General features: G+C 39.4%; 1 protein-coding gene across 1 annotated transcript in view; it reads left to right on the top strand.

Moving 5' to 3' along the window:
• The window catches only part of wdhd1.L (WD repeat and HMG-box DNA binding protein 1 L homeolog), a 54188-nt gene that overhangs the window by 15321 nt on the left and 20272 nt on the right, over positions 1-18595 (top strand). Inside the window, 7 exon segments of the mRNA NM_001088026.1 lie at positions 967-1151; positions 1272-1513; positions 5056-5193; positions 6762-6918; positions 8932-9046; positions 11540-11671; positions 16740-16966. Coding sequence (NP_001081495.1) covers positions 967-1151; positions 1272-1513; positions 5056-5193; positions 6762-6918; positions 8932-9046; positions 11540-11671; positions 16740-16966 — 1196 coding nt within the window.

Raw genomic sequence — 18595 nt, 5'->3', positions numbered from 1 at the left:
CAGATAGTTCACCAGAAATAGACTTTTTTAAATTACTTTCTATTATCTGTCAGTGACCATTTTTCTATTATCGAACTTTTTAAGTTTAATTTTTTTACCTTCTTATGTCTTTTTGAAGCAGCTCTGGGAAGCAGGCTGCTGAATCTGTAAACTGTTGTAAATTGATACATAAGATGATACATTTCTTATCTTTGTTCCTGCTGAGAAGAATCCATGAGTTTCATTAAAGGCAACTGTCATAGTTAATAAAACAGATGCTAATTTCTACAGAAGATGCTGAGACATGTAGCAAATTGTAACAGTTCAGAATCTGCACCTGGATTACCGAGCTGCCAGACTCAAACTCCAGAGACCGGAACATTAAACTTAAAACTTCAGTTTAGAAAATTTGCTTACGTTATGCAGTTGGGATATGTTCACTTCAGCCCCTGACTTATATTAATAGTTCTGGATTCTGCCATTTGGTGGACTATACAGTGGGAAGTGCATTAAAAAGCAACCAGACATCAGCCTTCAGCACTCTTGCCACTGTAGTCTAGATAAACGTAATAGTAAACTGACAGGGATGCACCATTTTGCTGTTGCTGGCAAAACTGGGAATGATTTTTACTGCTAAATTGCCCATCCATATCCCAACATTTAGACTATTTAACTGTTGTAAGAATATATGACCTTTTTACTTTTTAGTTCCCAGAAACACAAGTGCATCTTATTCAAATCAATGGAGATGTTGCACTGAGTGGATCCACTTCTTTCAGCCTTAAAAAAAATATACAGACTGAGAGCATGGCCTTAGCCTTGAGGACTTTTAAAGGTGTTTTGGGGTATTAAAAATGTTGTTGACATTGGAGGAAATTACAAAAAAATTTGTTGTAGCAAGTGTGACATTGGCCTTGATCAGATTGCCTCCATAAACTAAAACCTAAATGAGCATATAGCAGGACAATTTATGATAATCTATCCTAGGTGTGGAATTCAGTTGGGGTTATCCGATGTTATAATGACGAACAAGACAATGCAATTGATGTGGAATTTCATGACACTTCCATACATCATGCCATTCACCTGACAAACTCACTAAACCATACCCTAGCTGATGTTTCTCAAGAAGCAGTTCTTCTTGCTTGCGAGAGCACAGAGGAATTAGCCAGGTAAGTAATTATTAAGAGTAAAGTGCCATATTACTGGAATAAAAAAAATAATATATAATTCAAGAAGTGGAGTAAATTTTTATGGCAAACTGTATTTAAGGATTTTTATTTTTAATGCAGCAAATTGCAGTGCCTACACTTCAGCTCCTGGGACACTAGTAAGGAGTGGATGGTGGACATGCCAAAGGGTGAAAACATTCAAGCCATTTGCCTTGGACAGGGTTGGGTGGCTTGTGCCACAAGTGCACTCTTAATCCGTATATTCTCAGTTGGAGGTGTTCAGAAGGAGCTGATCAGTCTTTTTGGCCCTGTTGTCTGCATGGCCAGCCATGGTGAACAGCTGATTGTGGTCTATCATAGAGGTTAGTCCAGTATTTACTTTTAATATCTGTCTATATCTGTTTTAATATCTAATGATACGTTCACAAGAAGCTAGCCAATAGCTTGCTAAAGATGCTTGAATTTGTAGCTCAGAAAAACAGTTTACGTTTGTTAGAGTGAGCCTGAGAACAGTGTATATTGTGTGTTGTTCTGGCCAATTGTTGTAGCTCTCTGATTGTGCCCTAACTTCTTGTGGTGGGCAGCTGCTCATTCAATGGACTTAAAGTGAATCTTCTCGTGCTGTCTGTGTGTGAATATTTTATCAATGTTTATAGTCGGCTAAATGTATTTTAATACACATATTAGTTTAGCATTTCTGTATATTTATTTTGTCCACGTTTATTATATGTGGGAGCCTTTATTTTATTGGGCAGGCTTCCTCTTTGGGTATTCAGTGTTTAAAGTGCCTGGAGCAGCTAAACTACTTCAAATGTGTTTGTATGGAGCAGCTCACTTATTGGAGCTTGAATTGTGCAAAGCAGTTGATTTAACCCTGTAAGTGGAAGGGTAGGAATATTGCAGTCCGTTGCAATATAGCTGTTGCATACCGACTGGATAGATATGGTATTGTTCAGATTCCCACAGATCTGATAAAGGTACTTGTATTAAAAAAAAAAAGAAAGAAATAATATCGTATAAGACAATTCTTTAATAAGATAAAAAAAAAGACAGAAAAATATTAAAATTAAAAAGACCTAGATACTGTTTTTTCATTTACCTTAGTCGAAATCAACACTTTTCCAGCAGTTAATATTGACAATGTGTCCCTCAAAAATCTCACATAGATCTTCTACACGCATAGCCCATTATTTTACTTCTCCCTCTCCTTCTGTAAAAATAAATGCTTCCCTTGTGGCCATTTTATGTATCTAAATGATCTTGCGTTACTCAATGGAAAACGTAATACTCTTTCAGTTAAAAAAAAAAAAAAATCACATGTAGCTTGATTAAACACATGCACACTGTCTCCTTTGAAAGTAGTCCCTTTCCGCTCCCAGCTGTGTCCTCTAACCAATTTCTCCCCCTGGCCCAGCAGAAGATTGACCTGCACCCTTTTATTCATAAGTATTCAGCTGATCTGGTGTTCCTTGGCAGAAACATTGCTATATACACCCCCTGGGATTAATCGTTGTTTAAAAACAATACAATTGGAGTATATTTAATAATGCTTACTATGGCTTTCCTACCAGAAATTATCCAAAAACCTACAGACTAATACAAGAGGTCCTCTGCACTCAACCCATTATAAATATATTAAGGACAATGAGACATTTTGTGCCTTAACCTGCTAAAAAAAAATGCCTTACCGTTTAAAAAGGGTAAAATATTCATGCTGGCCAACTAGTCAGTCATCCCTGTTCTGGCCAGTCATACCCTCACTTTCATCTGATTCATTATGAAATCTTTTGCTTCATTATACATTTTACACAGGAACTAACCTGCAACTTGCTTGCTTTCAAGGTTAGATTTCCCAGATGGTTGTAAAACTACAGTCCGGTCATCCCAGTGGTGGCCAGTTAAAGGGCAACCATGTGGGAGTTATATACTTAAAAGCAACAAAGCAATTGCAGGTAAAACAGTCCCTGTGTAAAATGTATAAATTGCAAGGATGCCCCCTGTCCCCTCTCCTGTTCGCTCTTGCTATGGAACCAATGGCCTGCTGAATTAAACTCTCGCAGGAGGTACAGGGACTACAACTGGGTACAAGAAGGGAAATTATCTCCATGTATGCAGATGACACACTCCTTTACCTACCTAACCCACATCAGGCTCTCACCGGGGCATTGGTCATAATAAACGCACACACAAGGTACTCAGGGCGGTAGATCAATTGGTCTAAATCAGTGATTTTCTCCATTGACCCCCTCCCACCGGATCTACCTCAGAACGTACATGGCCTTCAGTGGGCAGAAACCTTTAAATACTTGGGGATATGGATACATATTGATCTCAAGAAATTCTTTGAGCAGAACATACAACCCATACTAAAATACGTAGTGGAAAAAAGGGAAGCTTGGGTACATCTCCCCCCTCACCCTACTAGGTAGAATTAACTTGTTTAAAACGCACATATGTATTTAGACAGTCCCCGATTGGCATACACAAAGCTATCTTTACCAAACTCAAGAGAATTATGTTGGCCCTGTTTTGGAACAGCGCTCCACCCAGATTAGCTCTGAGCACTCCCTATTGTCTAGGGCGGTCTGGTGGCTCCTAACCTCTACTGGTATTACCTTGGTTCACAATTGGTGGTGGCAAGAAACTGAGTTTCTCTGTCGCACACAAATGCAGCAACGCTTATAGAAGCGCAACTGGCGGGAAGGTTTAAAGAATCTACTATATAGGGGTACCTCTCTTATAAAGAATGTGTCACCATTAATGTCCACCACGGTCAAAGCGTGGCAAACCATTTCACAATTTTATCCCAAACCTCATCCGCACTGTTCAGAATTCTCCCCACTGTGGTGTAATCCCAAACTGCAACACCTTTGCACTATCCCAGACCCACAGATGTGGGCACAATATGAAATTAAGTACCTGTCAGATATTATGTCAGATGGAAACCTCAGATCATTTCATTAATTAAAGCAAAAATTCTCCCTTCCTAACCCAATGTTTTTTAGGTACCTGTTATTGAGGTATGCCATAGAAACTCAATTTAAGAATGGCCCAATTGATACTACCCCCAGGAAGGTAGAAATAGGTATACGTACGGAGGCTCTTTAGAAACCACTGTCTTTTATGCTCAACTGACCAAGGCTGGTAGCCCCTCAATTACTAAACTCTTGACTAGATGGCAGCAGGATATTCCTGGGCTTGCCCCAGAGGAATGGGAGAAGATCCTAGAGTTGAGTTTGGAAGGGGTCATCTGCAGTAAGGACAGAATGACCCAGCTGAATTAACTGCACAGAGTATACCTTACTCCTTATAGGCTAATAAAATGAACCCAACTATAAGGGATGAGTGCCCTAGGAAATAAGTGTATGTAACACTGGAATTTAATATATATATGTAACTGGAATAAACCTGAGTTGTAATAATAATCTGAAGGAAAAAGATGACACCATGCTGGTTAATGTTTGTAAAGATTGTTTTATTTGGTTAAAAGAAAAAAAGATGCAATACTATCATAGAAAGTACCTTTTTTTTCTCTGTATTGATACAAATTGCACAATAAAAGAATTGTTAAAAAAAAAGTATAATTTGTCCACTCCATTTCCTCCTTTGAGCATTGTCTGTTCCGTTCAAACAACCAATTATTCAAATGCCTTAAATAACAGGCTCTACCACCCTTTTACTTCTGCTTCTCAATCAGCTGAACAAGAAAATCACTGCCAATACGACCGAACATCTGTTCATCCAAATTATACAACTTGCATCTTCTCAGCCTAATTTCTGAAAACTAGCTTGTGTGTGGCTGCTTTATAATACATGTGTAATAATAAAACCAGGTATGTGCTTGCCCTTCTTACTGTGCATTTTATTCCAGGTCTTGGTAATAATCCTTCAAATCTAATTATAGGTATGGGATTTGATGGAGATCAGTGCCTTGGAGTACAGTTACTGGAGCTGGGTAAAAAAAAGAAACAAGTCCTGCATGGAGATCCACTGCCTCTCTCTAGGAAAAGTTATCTTTCTTGGCTTGGGTTCACTGCAGAAGGTAAAGTATTACACTTCTAACATTTTTGCAACTGTCACATTGAAGAAATTCAGATTTAACACTGTATCGTTTGTATAGATGTTTATTAAGACATATTCAAAACAGTTTCTTTGTCGGTTTGCAGTTTCTAAGAAATGCTTTGTTTGCTAGCCCTGCTTTGTAAATAATTCACATTGAATTTTTATTGTGATTTAAAAAATCTCTAAAGAAAAAAAAAAAAAGCATACTTGATTCAACTGGCACATAGACATAGTACATTAATCTAGTGCGAAGGCCAGATCTAAAGAAGATTGGATTGCTTTCATTTCTTTGCTGCCTTCTTTTTATAAGCTTTGTACAAAAACATTTGCTGTCCAGATCTCTGACCTTACTCTGATGCGTAAAAGCATTTAACCTACCTTTGTCTAAATTTTTATTTTAGTAAGAGGAAGTCTTCTTAATCTCATTAAAGAAACTTCATTTCTCAACTGAAAGAATAATGGGAAAATTAGATTGCTCTAATGCAAAATATCAACTATAACTTTTTCATGGAAGTTATAACCTGCTTCATATATATTTTTTGAAGCATATTATTATATTTTATATATATTTTTAAATCTGGTGTTTTTACAAAGCTTTCTTATTTAATGTGGTACTTTGTAGTTCCCATTTAGAGATATTTGTATTATTTTAACACTGGTTTTTGTATGAGGTGACCAAGCAAGAGAATACATTCTCAATGTTTAAAAGCAACAGTTAGGCATGGTAGTGGTAGTGTTATGGTTTGTTGGGTGATTTGCTGGCTTTTAAGTTAGGACTTGAATAAAGTGACGAATTCTGAATCAGTGGAGTATTCAGTGCCATACACTCTGCCGTTAGAATAAATATTGAGCAGCCTGTGCGATTTAAATTAAATTAACTAAATAAATACAAAGTACTTACTAGAAATGAGAGGGTACATAAACTGTTGCTGACCCATAGTCATGTCACTTTTTTTTGCTGTGTTGGTCCATGTATATGACTTCTGAACACTTTTAATTTTATAGCTAATTTTCTTCCATTATGCTCTTAAAATTTCTTTAAAGGACCAGTAACTTAAAAAAAATATAAAAAAAATTTGTTAGTATATCACGAAAAAAAAAACCACCAAGGCAAATTAAACTTTAAAATCACACAGCCTTTATTAAGAAATAACTTACAGAAACTCTTCAGAAAAGGTGACATGGCAGCGATCCATCGCGCAACCATCAATTTCTCCTCCCCTGGCTATCTCCTATAAGGAAGGCAGGGGCGAGAAATCGAGCACTGCGCGATGGATCACCTTTTCTGAAGAGGAGCGCAAGCGAAGTTTCATTGTTATTTCTTAATAAAGGCTGTGCAATTTAAAAGTTTAATTTGTCTTGGTGTTTTTTTTTTCGTGGTATACTAATACATTTTTTAAAAAATGTTTTGATGTTACTGGTCCTTTAACAAACTCATCAAAGCAACGCATACCAAATTCTAAATCTACACATGACCTTTTGCTTGTTTGACGCCTTGAAACTATTTCTGCCTTGCGTTAATATTCCATTCTGGGTTTCTTTATTCAGGTAGCCCATGTTATGTGGATTCAGAAGGCATAGTGCGGTTGCTGAACCGAAGCCTTGGAGACACATGGGTCCCTATATGTAACACCAGGGAGCATTGTAAGGGGAAATCAGATCATTATTGGGTTGTTGGTATCCATGAGAACCCTCAGCAAGTGAGGTAAGTAACTAAAATAGTAACCTTTTCATAACAATGAATAAAAGACCAAAGTAGATGAAAGCATGATACTTATACAGTATGAAATACTATATATTTTCTGTCCATGTGTATGCACAGTTGACTCTGACCTGTTAGTCCATAACTCCTTCACTATCAAAAATCTTAAAAATGCACTCTAATGACCTCCATGTCAGTTGTCTGAGAAAGCACAAGAAGTAAAGCATATGGACAAGATATCCTTTGAGCACTCAAGTTCCAAAAAGTAAATCAAATCTCCTTTCTGTTTATAATTAAAACATTCATCAACAATGTTGGTTTCCACATATGCTATTTATATATAGAATAATACTGATTTTGTTTGGTATAATCTAGTTCTGGGAGCGACAAAGTGAGATGTGAGCACATGTTGTATTTTGTTTATATATGTATGTGTGCATATGATATGCGTGTGTGATATGATGTTACCTAAATAAAAATGAGAGAGCCAGCAAACCATTATTGTTGCTATCAAAGCCAGTAAAGACACATTGCATTGCAAATGAAGAGTTTGATTGTGGTGGTCACCATATACAGGTATGGGATCCATTATCTGGAAACCTGTTATCCAGAAAACTCCCAAGTTATGGGAAGGTCATCTCACATAGACTCCAGTTTAATTAAATAATTAAATTTTTTACAAATAACTTCAAATAACTTCCCCTTTCTTTGTAATAATAAAACGGTAGCTTGTACTCAACTAACATATAATTAATCCTTACTAGAGGCAAATCGATCCTAATTTAATTAATGTTTAAATGATTTCTTAGTAGACGTAAAGGAGAAACAAACCCTTAATAGAAAAGACCCCCAGCCTAGCTGCTACCCCGGGCACATGCCCCTAACTCTTTACTTACACCACCGTGCAGATTCTGTCCAGCGGAGTTCACGGTAGCCATCTTCTTCTCTTCTGTAATCTTCGGAATGAGACCGGCAGAGCGGTACATGCACAGTTGGAGCAATTTTCTGTTTTGCAAAAACTGTGCATGCGCCGAAACTCACGAAAATTGCCGAAGCGCCGGTCTCATTCCGAAGATTTACAAAGCTGCTGAAGATGTCGCCCGTGAACTCCGCTGGACAGAATCTGCACTGAGGGGTAAGTAAAGCGTTCAGGGCATTTGCACAGGGTAGCAGCTAGGCTGAGGGAGGGGGGTCTATGTAGGGCAGGAGGGTAGGTTTTTTTTTATTTTTTTTTTAAGGTTTTTTTTCTCCTTTAAGGTATGGGGATCCAAATTACTGAAAGCCCCGATATCTGGAAAACCCCAGGTCCCATTTGTATACCTAGTCTCATACCTGTAGTGTGCTGTCCTATAGCACCTTGTGCATGGCTAGATTGTTGCAACCACATCACATTTTATATTTATAAGGGCATGTCATGATATAAAGTTTTCGGGGTATTCAGTTTTATACATATCCATTTTTGATATGTCAACCCTTGAAATAATCTCTGTCCATTATAGTTTATATGAAATACAGGCATGGGACCTGTTATCCAGAATGCCCGGGACCTGGGGTTTTCAGGATAACTGATCTTTCTGTAATTTGGATCTTTATACTAGGTATGGTTTTATTATTACAGAGAAAAGAAAAGGGAAATCATTTTTAAAAATCTAGATTATTTTGATAAAATCCAGTCTGTGGGAGATGGCATTTCTGTAATTCTGAGCTTTCTGGATAACAGATCCCATACCTGTAATAGCCTAACTGACTGATTTACATCAAGTAATCTTGACATACATTTTCTGTAGTTGCAACACACCCATTGCAAAAACCCAGGAAGAATGTAAAATTGTTTCACATTTTTTTTTTACCCATCCCTTTGTAATCATTTGTTTTGCTTCAAAAGTAACAGAAAAAATCTGATCAAGTCATTGTCAGGAGTGCTCCAGGCTAAACAGATTTGTACAGAAACCCCTATGTAAAGATAAATTGAGTGACCTGTAGACCTTTTACATGTTATCTTCCTTGTATACACAGATGTATTCCATGTAAAGGTTCAAGATTCCCCCCAACACTGCCTCGTCCAGCAGTAGCAGTCCTGCCCTTCAACCTTCCATACTGTCAAATCACAACAGAGAAAGGACAAATGGAGGTAATCTTATAAAAAAATAAATAAATAATGAGCTGCACCTATTGACGTAAATCGCTCAGGGAACCCTGGAGCCAGGTATCCTATGTATTAAAGGGGTTGTTCACATTCCAAACACTTTCAGTTTAATTGTTCTCCAAAAATAAAGGCATTTTTCAATTGCTTTCCATTTTTTACAGTTTTTCTAAAATCTACGTTTAAAGTTTAAAGCGGTTGTTCACCTTCCAAACACTTTTTTTCACTTCAGTTGTTTTTAGATTGTTCCCTAGAAATAAAGACTTTTTCCAATTACTTTCCATTATTTATCTTTTACTGTTTTTCCAAAATTTAAGTTTAAAGTTGAATGTCCCTGTCTCTGGTGTTTGAGTCTGGCAGCTCAGTAATTCAGGTGCAGACTCTGAGCTGTTACAATTTTGCAACATTTAGTTTATACAATTAGTTGATACATTTCTTAGCAACTATTGTATCAATTCTAACAGTTGCCTGTAATGAAACTTAGAGATTCTGCTCAGCAGGGACAAAGATAAGAAATGTATCAACTATATGTATCAATTTCAAACAGTTTACAGTGTCGGCGACCCCCCCTCCCATGGCTGCTTTAAAAGGTGAAAAAAGACACTTGACACTTCAATATTAGAAAAACGGTCACATATAGAAAATAGAAAGTCATTGGAAAAAGTCATTATTTCTGGTGATCTTTCTGAAAACAACTAGTTGTTTGAAGGTGATTCACCCCTTTAATGTTCCTGTGTCTGGTGTTTCAGTCTTGCAGTTTAGCAATTCAGGTGCAGATTCTAAACTTTTACAATTTTGCAACATTTAGTTGATACATTTCCCAGCAACATCTCTGTATTAGCAACTATTATATCAATTCTAACAGCTGCCTTTAATAAAACTCAGGGATTCTGCTCAGCAGGGACAAATATAAGAAATGTATCAAGTAAATGTATTAATTTACCCCCCTCAAATGGGACCCCACCCCCTCAAAGAGCTGCTTTAAAAGGTGAAAAATTAGACTTTACACTTAAATATTAAGAAACGGTCACACATAGAAAATAGAAAGTAATTGGAAAAAGTCTTTATTTCTGGTGATCCTCTGAAACCATCTGAACTGAAGAAAAGTGTTGGAAGGTGAACAACCCCTGTAATAGGCAATAATGTGCTCTATTCTGATTATGAAGGCCAGTGAATGGAGTGTAACTATACAGAAGTGCAAACAGCATATTTTATACCTTAGTTTTCTGCTAACAGTAGCACCAGCCTTGGGTATCAGGTAGGTAAATACAAACTTTGGGGGGGTGCCTAACTTTTGGCACCCTCGGTGATTGTGACCTTCCTTCTTCTTTAATGTGTAACTGAGTGCAACTGCACTTAAAGATATAAATGACCTCTATTTTATTACTATTACTTTTTACTCTTCTTCTAGCCTGTCATTTAATGTGTAACTGAGTGCAACTGCACTTAAAGATATAAATGACCTCTATTTTATTACTATTACTTTTTACTCTTCTTCTAGCCTGTCATTCAAATCACTGTCTGGTTGCTAGGGTAAAATGAACCCTAGAGCCACTGAACAAAAAGTTAAATAATTAAGAACCTCAAAAAAATGAAGTCCAATTATCAAATTTTATCAGAATATCTACATCAATCTAAATATAATGGTGAACGTTGATGAACATATTTTGTTTTTATAAAATGTAGATTTAATGCAAGATAAAATATTTTTAGACTGAAGTAGCTAAAAATCATATAATAGGATTTCTCTTCCTGCTTATTTGTACTTATCCACTAGATTACTTGCCTAACCTGAGATAAATTGGGAAAGTCTTACACTGAGTGCTTTTGCTGTAATCTGTGGATGCTATGGTTACATGTCTTTTTGAACTATTCTTTATTCACTTTAAAATATAAGGATTACTTTTTCACTGTGTTTTAAAAATCTGATTGTGTATAATATTGCCTTAAATTGTTTTTTTTTCTTAAAGGAACTTAACACTAAAAAATGAAAGTGTTTTAAAGGAATGATCAAATAATGCACTGGTAAAACTGGTGTGTTTGCTTCAGAAACACTACTATAGTCTATATGAACAAGCTCTTGTGTAGCCATCTTGGCAGCCATTCAAGCACAGGATACTTGGAAAATAACAGATAAGCTCTGAAGAATCCTGTTGTATACTACAGAGCTTATCTGTTATCTCCTGTGTATCCTATGCCTTTTCTCCTTTTTCACCTTTGAATGGCTGCCCCCATGGCTACACAGCAGCTTGTTTATATAAACTATAGTAGTCTTTCTGAAGCAAACACACCTGTTTTACAAGTGCAGGGAAACAATATATTGTAATTCCTTTAAAACGGTTTCATAGTTCCATAGTTACTAGCCACTCATGAAATGTTTTGTATTTTTGTCTGTACATACAAAAATGCATATGTACAAGCACGTGAACAATATATTTTGAGTTTAACCCATACTTTGTGTGTATTTTTCTTTCTCCTCAGGAACAGTACTGGCGCTCTCAGATATTTAGTAATCACTCAGATTATTTGTCTAAACATGGTTATGAATGTGATGAGAATTTTAAAGCTGAAGCACAGAAAATGCAGCAGGAGCTGCTAATGAAGATGTTTGCTGTGAGTAGATTCATTATTAAAATGAATGTGGTGTAGACTTTGATGCCATTTAATTAATCGGTATCTATATTTTTGATGTATACAGTGAACAGTAAAGGAGTAATGACCAGAATGCAAATGAGATTTAAAACATGGGTATCATGATATTCTTATTTTTGTTTGTATACGTACATAATGAGGAAAATGCTTAGAATGCCCTTTGGTCCTACCCATTGCTCAATTGGCTTAGCAATAGTGAATTAATGCAACCCCTCTGCTACTGCTTTTTCTAAGTATGCTTTCAGCATTCCACATTTATATTAAAAGCGTTGTCACCTGCTATATGTTAATTTAAAGGGCATCTTAGAGCATTTTCATATGCATTTAAATATAATTTACAGATACCCTACAATTGTATAAATTACATGTTTGCTTCAAACGATGTAGTGTTGCTCATTAATAAGATACGGTATACTAATGGAGGATGCAATTGCAGTTCTAATTGTGTTTTAAGGCTTACATTTGCATTGCAGATAATCTGTCTAGAATACAATGTTTTTAAGATCATGACATATGAGGTTTATTTTCCTCTGGCTGAAAAATGGCCAAATATTATAGTTCAGCTTGTCATTTGCATTAATGGAATTGGCTGTGAAAAGGGTGAATTACATTATTTCAAACAACCTGCTGCCTAGCTACATTCAGGCACTGCTTCACCAGCTCAAAAATGCTGGAGGATAATACACCCTGTATGCCATGAGCCTTACTACTTAGATGATACAGGAGAGAAATGTAATGTATGGATCTGTACACACCTTCAAGATAAAAACCATTCCAGTATGGTAAATGAAAAGCAGTTGTGGCTCACCAAATATTCTTATCGGCTTGTCCCACGGGTTATCATGTGCATGATATCCCAAATTTGACTGCAATTTTCTTTATTGGGGAGTAGAGATGTATGTTTCGGACTATATAACACTTGATAAAGGGCATAGCCCAAAACATGTTGTGTATCTCTACTCCCCAATGAAGAGAATTGCAGTCAAATTTGTTTGGATGTGTCCCACAACAACATAACTCTATTTAATGACATTCCAGTATGGTCCCTATAAGTATATTTATTCCAGGTGGTAGACAAACAGCTATAACATTTGGAGGCACATTTATCAAGGGTCGAATTTGGACACACAGCCCCCCACACACACAGCCCCCCACACACACAGCCCCCCACACACACAGCCCCCCACACACACACAGCCCCACACACACACAGCCCCACAGACACACACAGCCCCCCCACACACACACACAGCCCCCCCCACACACACACACAGCCCCCCCCCCACACACACAGCCCCCCCACACACAGCCCCCCCACACACAGCCCCCCCCACACACAGCCCCCCACACACACAGCCCCCCACACACACAGCCCCCCACACACACAGCCCCCCACACACACAGCCCCCCACACACACAGCCCCCCACACACACCAGCCCCCCACACACACAGCCCCCCACACACACAGCCCCCCACACACACAGCCCCCCACACACACAGCCCCCCACACACACAGCCCCCCACACACACAGCCCCCCACACACACAGCCCCCCACACACACAGCCCCCCACACACACAGCCCCCACACACAGCCCCCACACACACAGCCCCCACACACACAGCCCCCCACACACACAGCCCCCCACACACACAGCCCCCCACACACACAGCCCCCCACACACACAGCCCCCCACACACACAGCCCCCCACACACACAGCCCCCCACACACACAGCCCCCCACACACAGCCCCCCACACCCCCACACACACAGCCATACCCCCACACACACACACAGCCACACACACACAGCCACACACACACACAGCCACACACACACACAGCCACACACACACACACACAGACACACACAGACACAGAGACACACACAGACACAGAGACACACACAGACACAGAGACACACACACAGACACAGAGACACACACAGACACAGAGACACACACAGACACAGAGACACACACAGACACAGAGACACACACAGACACAGAGACACACACAGACACAGAGACACACACAGACACAGAGACACACACAGACACAGAGACACACACAGACACAGAGACAGACACAGACACACACAGACACAGAGACACACACAGACACAGAGACACACACAGACACAGAGACACACACAGACACAGAGACACACACAGACACACAGAGACACACACAGACACACAGAGACACACACAGACACACAGAGACACACACAGACACACAGAGACACACACACAGACACACAGAGACACACACACAGACACACAGACACACAGACACACACACAGACACACAGAGACACACACAGACACAGAGACACACACAGACACAGAGACACACACAGACACAGAGACACACAGAGACACACACAGACACACAGAGACACACACAGACACACAGAGACACACACAGACACACAGAGACACAGAGACACAGACACAGAGACAGAGACACAGAGACACACACACAGAGACACACACACAGACACAGAGACACACACACAGACACAGAGACACACACACAGACACAGAGACACACACACAGACACACACACAGACACAGAGACACACACAGACACAGAGACACACACAGAGACACACACAGAGACACACACAGAGACACACACAGAGACACACACAGAGACACACACAGAGACACACACAGAGACACACACAGAGACACACACAGAGACACAGACACAGAGACACGCGCAGACGCCGAGACACACACACAGACACAGAGACACACACACAGACACAGAGACACACACACAGACACAGAGACACACACAGAGACACACACAGAGACACACACAGAGACACAGACACAGAGACACACGCGCAGACGCCGAGACACACACGCAGACACAGAGACACACACAGAGACACAGACGCCGAGACGCACGCGCAGACGCCGAGACGCACGCGCAGACGCCGAGACGCACGCGCAGACGCCGAGACGCACGCGCAGACGCCGAGACGCACGCGCAGACGCCGAGACGCACGCGCAGACGCCGAGACGCACGCACAGACGCAGAGACACAGACGCAGAGACACAGACGCAGAGACACAGACGCAGAGACACAGACGCAGAGACACAGACGCAGAGACGCACGCGCACGCAGAGACACACGCGCACGCACGCAGAGACGCACGCAGACACGCACGCAGACGCAGACACGCACGCAGACACGCACGCACGCAGACACGCACGCAGACACGCAGGCACGCACGCACGCAGGCAGGCACGCAGGCAGGCACGCACGCACGCACGCACGCACGCAGACACGCAGACACACGCACACACGCAGACACGCACACACGCACACACGCAGACACGCACACACGCACACACGCAGACACGCACACACGCACACACGCACACACGCACACACGCACACACGCAGACACACGCAGACACACGCAGACACACGCAGACACACGCAGACACACGCAGACACACGCAGACACACACAGACACAGACAGACACACACAGACACAGACAGACACAGACAGACACACACAGACACAGACACACACACAACTCCGCAGTAGAGGGTATTTCAGGTAGGGCTGCAGTGTTTAAAGGGGTGGTTCAGGGGTGGCTAATTTTAAGCAACCTTTCAATTGGTCTTCATTATTAAAATCAATTTTTTTTTAAATTCGGACTAATTTAAACAACCCAAAAACTCGAATCAAGTTTCAAGCTCAAGATCAAACTCGATTCAAGTTTCCCCCCGAAAAAAACGAATGTCATGAAGGCTGCAGACATCTCCAAATTGATCCCTGCACCTCTCCCATTGACTTAAACAGTAATTTGGCAGGTTTTAGGTGGCGAATAGTCTAATTAAAATCTTAAACATCTTACATGTAAAGATGCATTATTTTTACTTTATCAATTAACTGTGCTTTAGAAAAGCTAAAATCTACCCCATGTTTGCGTTGACAGGCAGATGCTGTACCTGCCAGTGCATACTAAAGCCAGAGCAGAATGCAGTTTATAATAGTGTGTAACCTAACCTAAAAAAAGGACCATTCACTCTACCTTTAACTGGAAACTGAAGCCCCGCTGGTGAAAAGTTTGCCGTCATCTGCTCCCAGTTTGCTCTCTGGGCAGTACCACAAATTGAACACTTACAAGGAAATGCAATAAAATGTCACAAACACAAAAGAAAATTGCATCAATAACAAAAATGAGTATGTCGCAATGTAATATTTGTTAAGACAATTATCACATTGCAGTAAATTGTGTATAGTACATTTTTAAGACTTGCTAAAAGGGGACCTGTCACCAAAAAAAAATTATTCCAAATCCTATTTTTTTTTTTTTTTTTTTTTAAATCTTTATTTTTTGTCAAGCAAAAAAGAAACATTACAGCAATTGCACATAGCCATTAAAGATATAGCCAAAAAGTCAACATGTCAAAAACACATTACTTACGTTGCTACTAAAGTTATCAAGGCTTGCATAAGAACAAAAAGTCCTAAAATTAGGCTAAGCAATGTATCTCTTCATAAAACAAACAGATCTATCTTCGGTACGCTGCCAGAAGTATACAATCTTAGTATAGTGCAATCTGATCAGAGAACATATAAAGGGGGGTAAGAAAAGGGTAGAAAGGGAGGAGTCCAAATCCTATTTTATAATGTTAGTCAAACAAAATGAACTTCAATCACACTATATAATTGTTTTTTGAATCTTATTTCCTTCTGTCTGGCAATTCATAATTATAGCATAATTAATGCAACCCTTGCATCATCTCAGAATCTTGTTTGTGCACCAGAACGAGGGACCTGATGTTCATCCTCATGCACTGTTTATATAATTAAATGGTAAAGAGAATGGGGAAATGTGGTGAGTGCAGTGACATCTAGTAAGCGCTGAATGGAAAGTGAAAGTAATTTCCTTCCCCACCTCTTTAACAGAAAGTGTTCTATAATGCAGATTTTGTGCAAAAAAAAAAAAGTGTTTCTCCAAACCTTCATTGTTTCTCCATTCTCTTTCCTAAAGCTGTCTTGCAAACTAGAGCGTGAATTCCGGTGCATGGAGCTGGCTGAGTTCATGACTCAGAACGTGATGAACCTGGCTATTAAGTATGCCTCTCGCTCCAAAAGACTAATATTGGCCCAGCGGCTCAGTGAAATGGCTCTAGAGAAGGCAGCTGAACAGGCATCTGCAGAACAAAATGAAGAAGAGGATGAAGAGGAGGAAGATTTTAGAAGTAGACTTACTGCTGGGTAAAATAATAATAATAATACATTTATGGCATGAAATGGAAATGTAACCATCTTTATCAGAAATGCACATTGTTCATCAGCGGCATTTTGTTATACTTTAGTTATTTAGTCTCCCTATAACCACAACATCATTGTACAATTTCTGTAGATTTAAGGTAATTTCTTCCTGACATTAATTCTTTACACTACCGAGAAGCTTGATGATAAATACACCTACTGGCCTAAATTATTATTAGCACATTTGATAAACAGTATGCTGCCTGGCACCATATTTGTTCTGTCCACTGAGATGGCACTTTGCCAAGAAGGCAGGATCCCTGGACCTCTCCCATTGACATAAACAGCAATTCGGCAGTTTTTATAGGTGGCAAATAGTCAAACTCAAATTATTAAAGGCCCAAAATGAATTGTTTTTAAAAAAACTTAAATCAAATTTGGATAACTCCCTAGTCAAATTTGACAGGTTTGACCATAAAAAAAAACCAACAAATTCCACCCTTGATAAATCTGCCCCACAATGTCCTGTGTGTCACAGCCCTAACCGCTTAATTAAGCTAAATTAATGCTGCTAGTGCAGGGGGGTTATTAAAATGCTCCAATGTGTGTTTCTTCCTATTTGTGCAGACATGCAACAAGCAGTGTTTGTATATATCCGTTTCTTTCTGCAAGAAGGCTTCGATTTTGATTTGAGTTTGAATTGTTGCTTATTTTGCCTTGTTCCTGGTTGATTTTTGTGTAGCTATGGATAACTGGTTTTGGCTTATGAAAGCTTTCTAGTACCATACTGTGCCTGTTTATGATTAACATGGGCTCCTAGTTCCATCCCTGTAGCTCCCTCTGATTGCATGCCAGGAATAGTCAGAAAACATAGACTTTTACATACTTGTTAATTCCTGTATTAAGTAAATTGCTATTGGAACACCCAAAATTCTATGTTATACAGCAGCCATACCAAAGTGAAGATCAATAGTTAGTGTAAACCTGTCCATTGTACCTTTAAATGGAAACTTTACCTCTGAACAGGTCTCCATTAGATAATCCCATATAGAAACAGTTCCATCTTAATCCCTCTTTCATTTGTGTTAAGTGTAGTTTCCACAGTTGTTGTAGTCCATTTCTTTTGCTGTTTTTCTCAGACTGTGTTTGTGAGCAGGTAAGTCCATGCTTTTCCATCTCCTGCCTTCTGGTGGCAGCACTGTACCAAGTTTAAAGCTTGCCTCCTGAAGGAGAGATTCCGTGGAAAAGAAATGTGAGCATACATAAAAAATCCCCAGTCAAGATTCAGATCATTAGTAAATTTACCACTAAGGATTCAGCCCAAACTAATTCAAGCCCTTAACATTGTGTGCCTTTAACATCCTGGTCAACTAAATGGGGGAAGGAGGGTTGTTTGTGTGTGTTTTTTAAAACAATTAGTCCAATATTTTATTTATTTTTTTCACTATTTTGTTCACTACTCTGAAGGCAACAGAGCATCAGGGCTTAATTTATTTATTTATTTGATTACTAGTCATGTAAGTCAATTCTAGGTTAATTAGTATGATAATGAAAGAACTACGTTTGTCCTGTGACTTGCAGTTTGTCATATATACATATATATATATATATATATATATATATATATATATA

The sequence above is a fragment of the Xenopus laevis genome, chromosome 8L (genome assembly GCF_017654675.1).
Source record: "Xenopus laevis strain J_2021 chromosome 8L, Xenopus_laevis_v10.1, whole genome shotgun sequence".
Taxonomy (NCBI): Eukaryota; Metazoa; Chordata; class Amphibia; order Anura; family Pipidae; genus Xenopus; species Xenopus laevis.
This window is presented reverse-complemented; position numbering and strand designations above follow the sequence as displayed.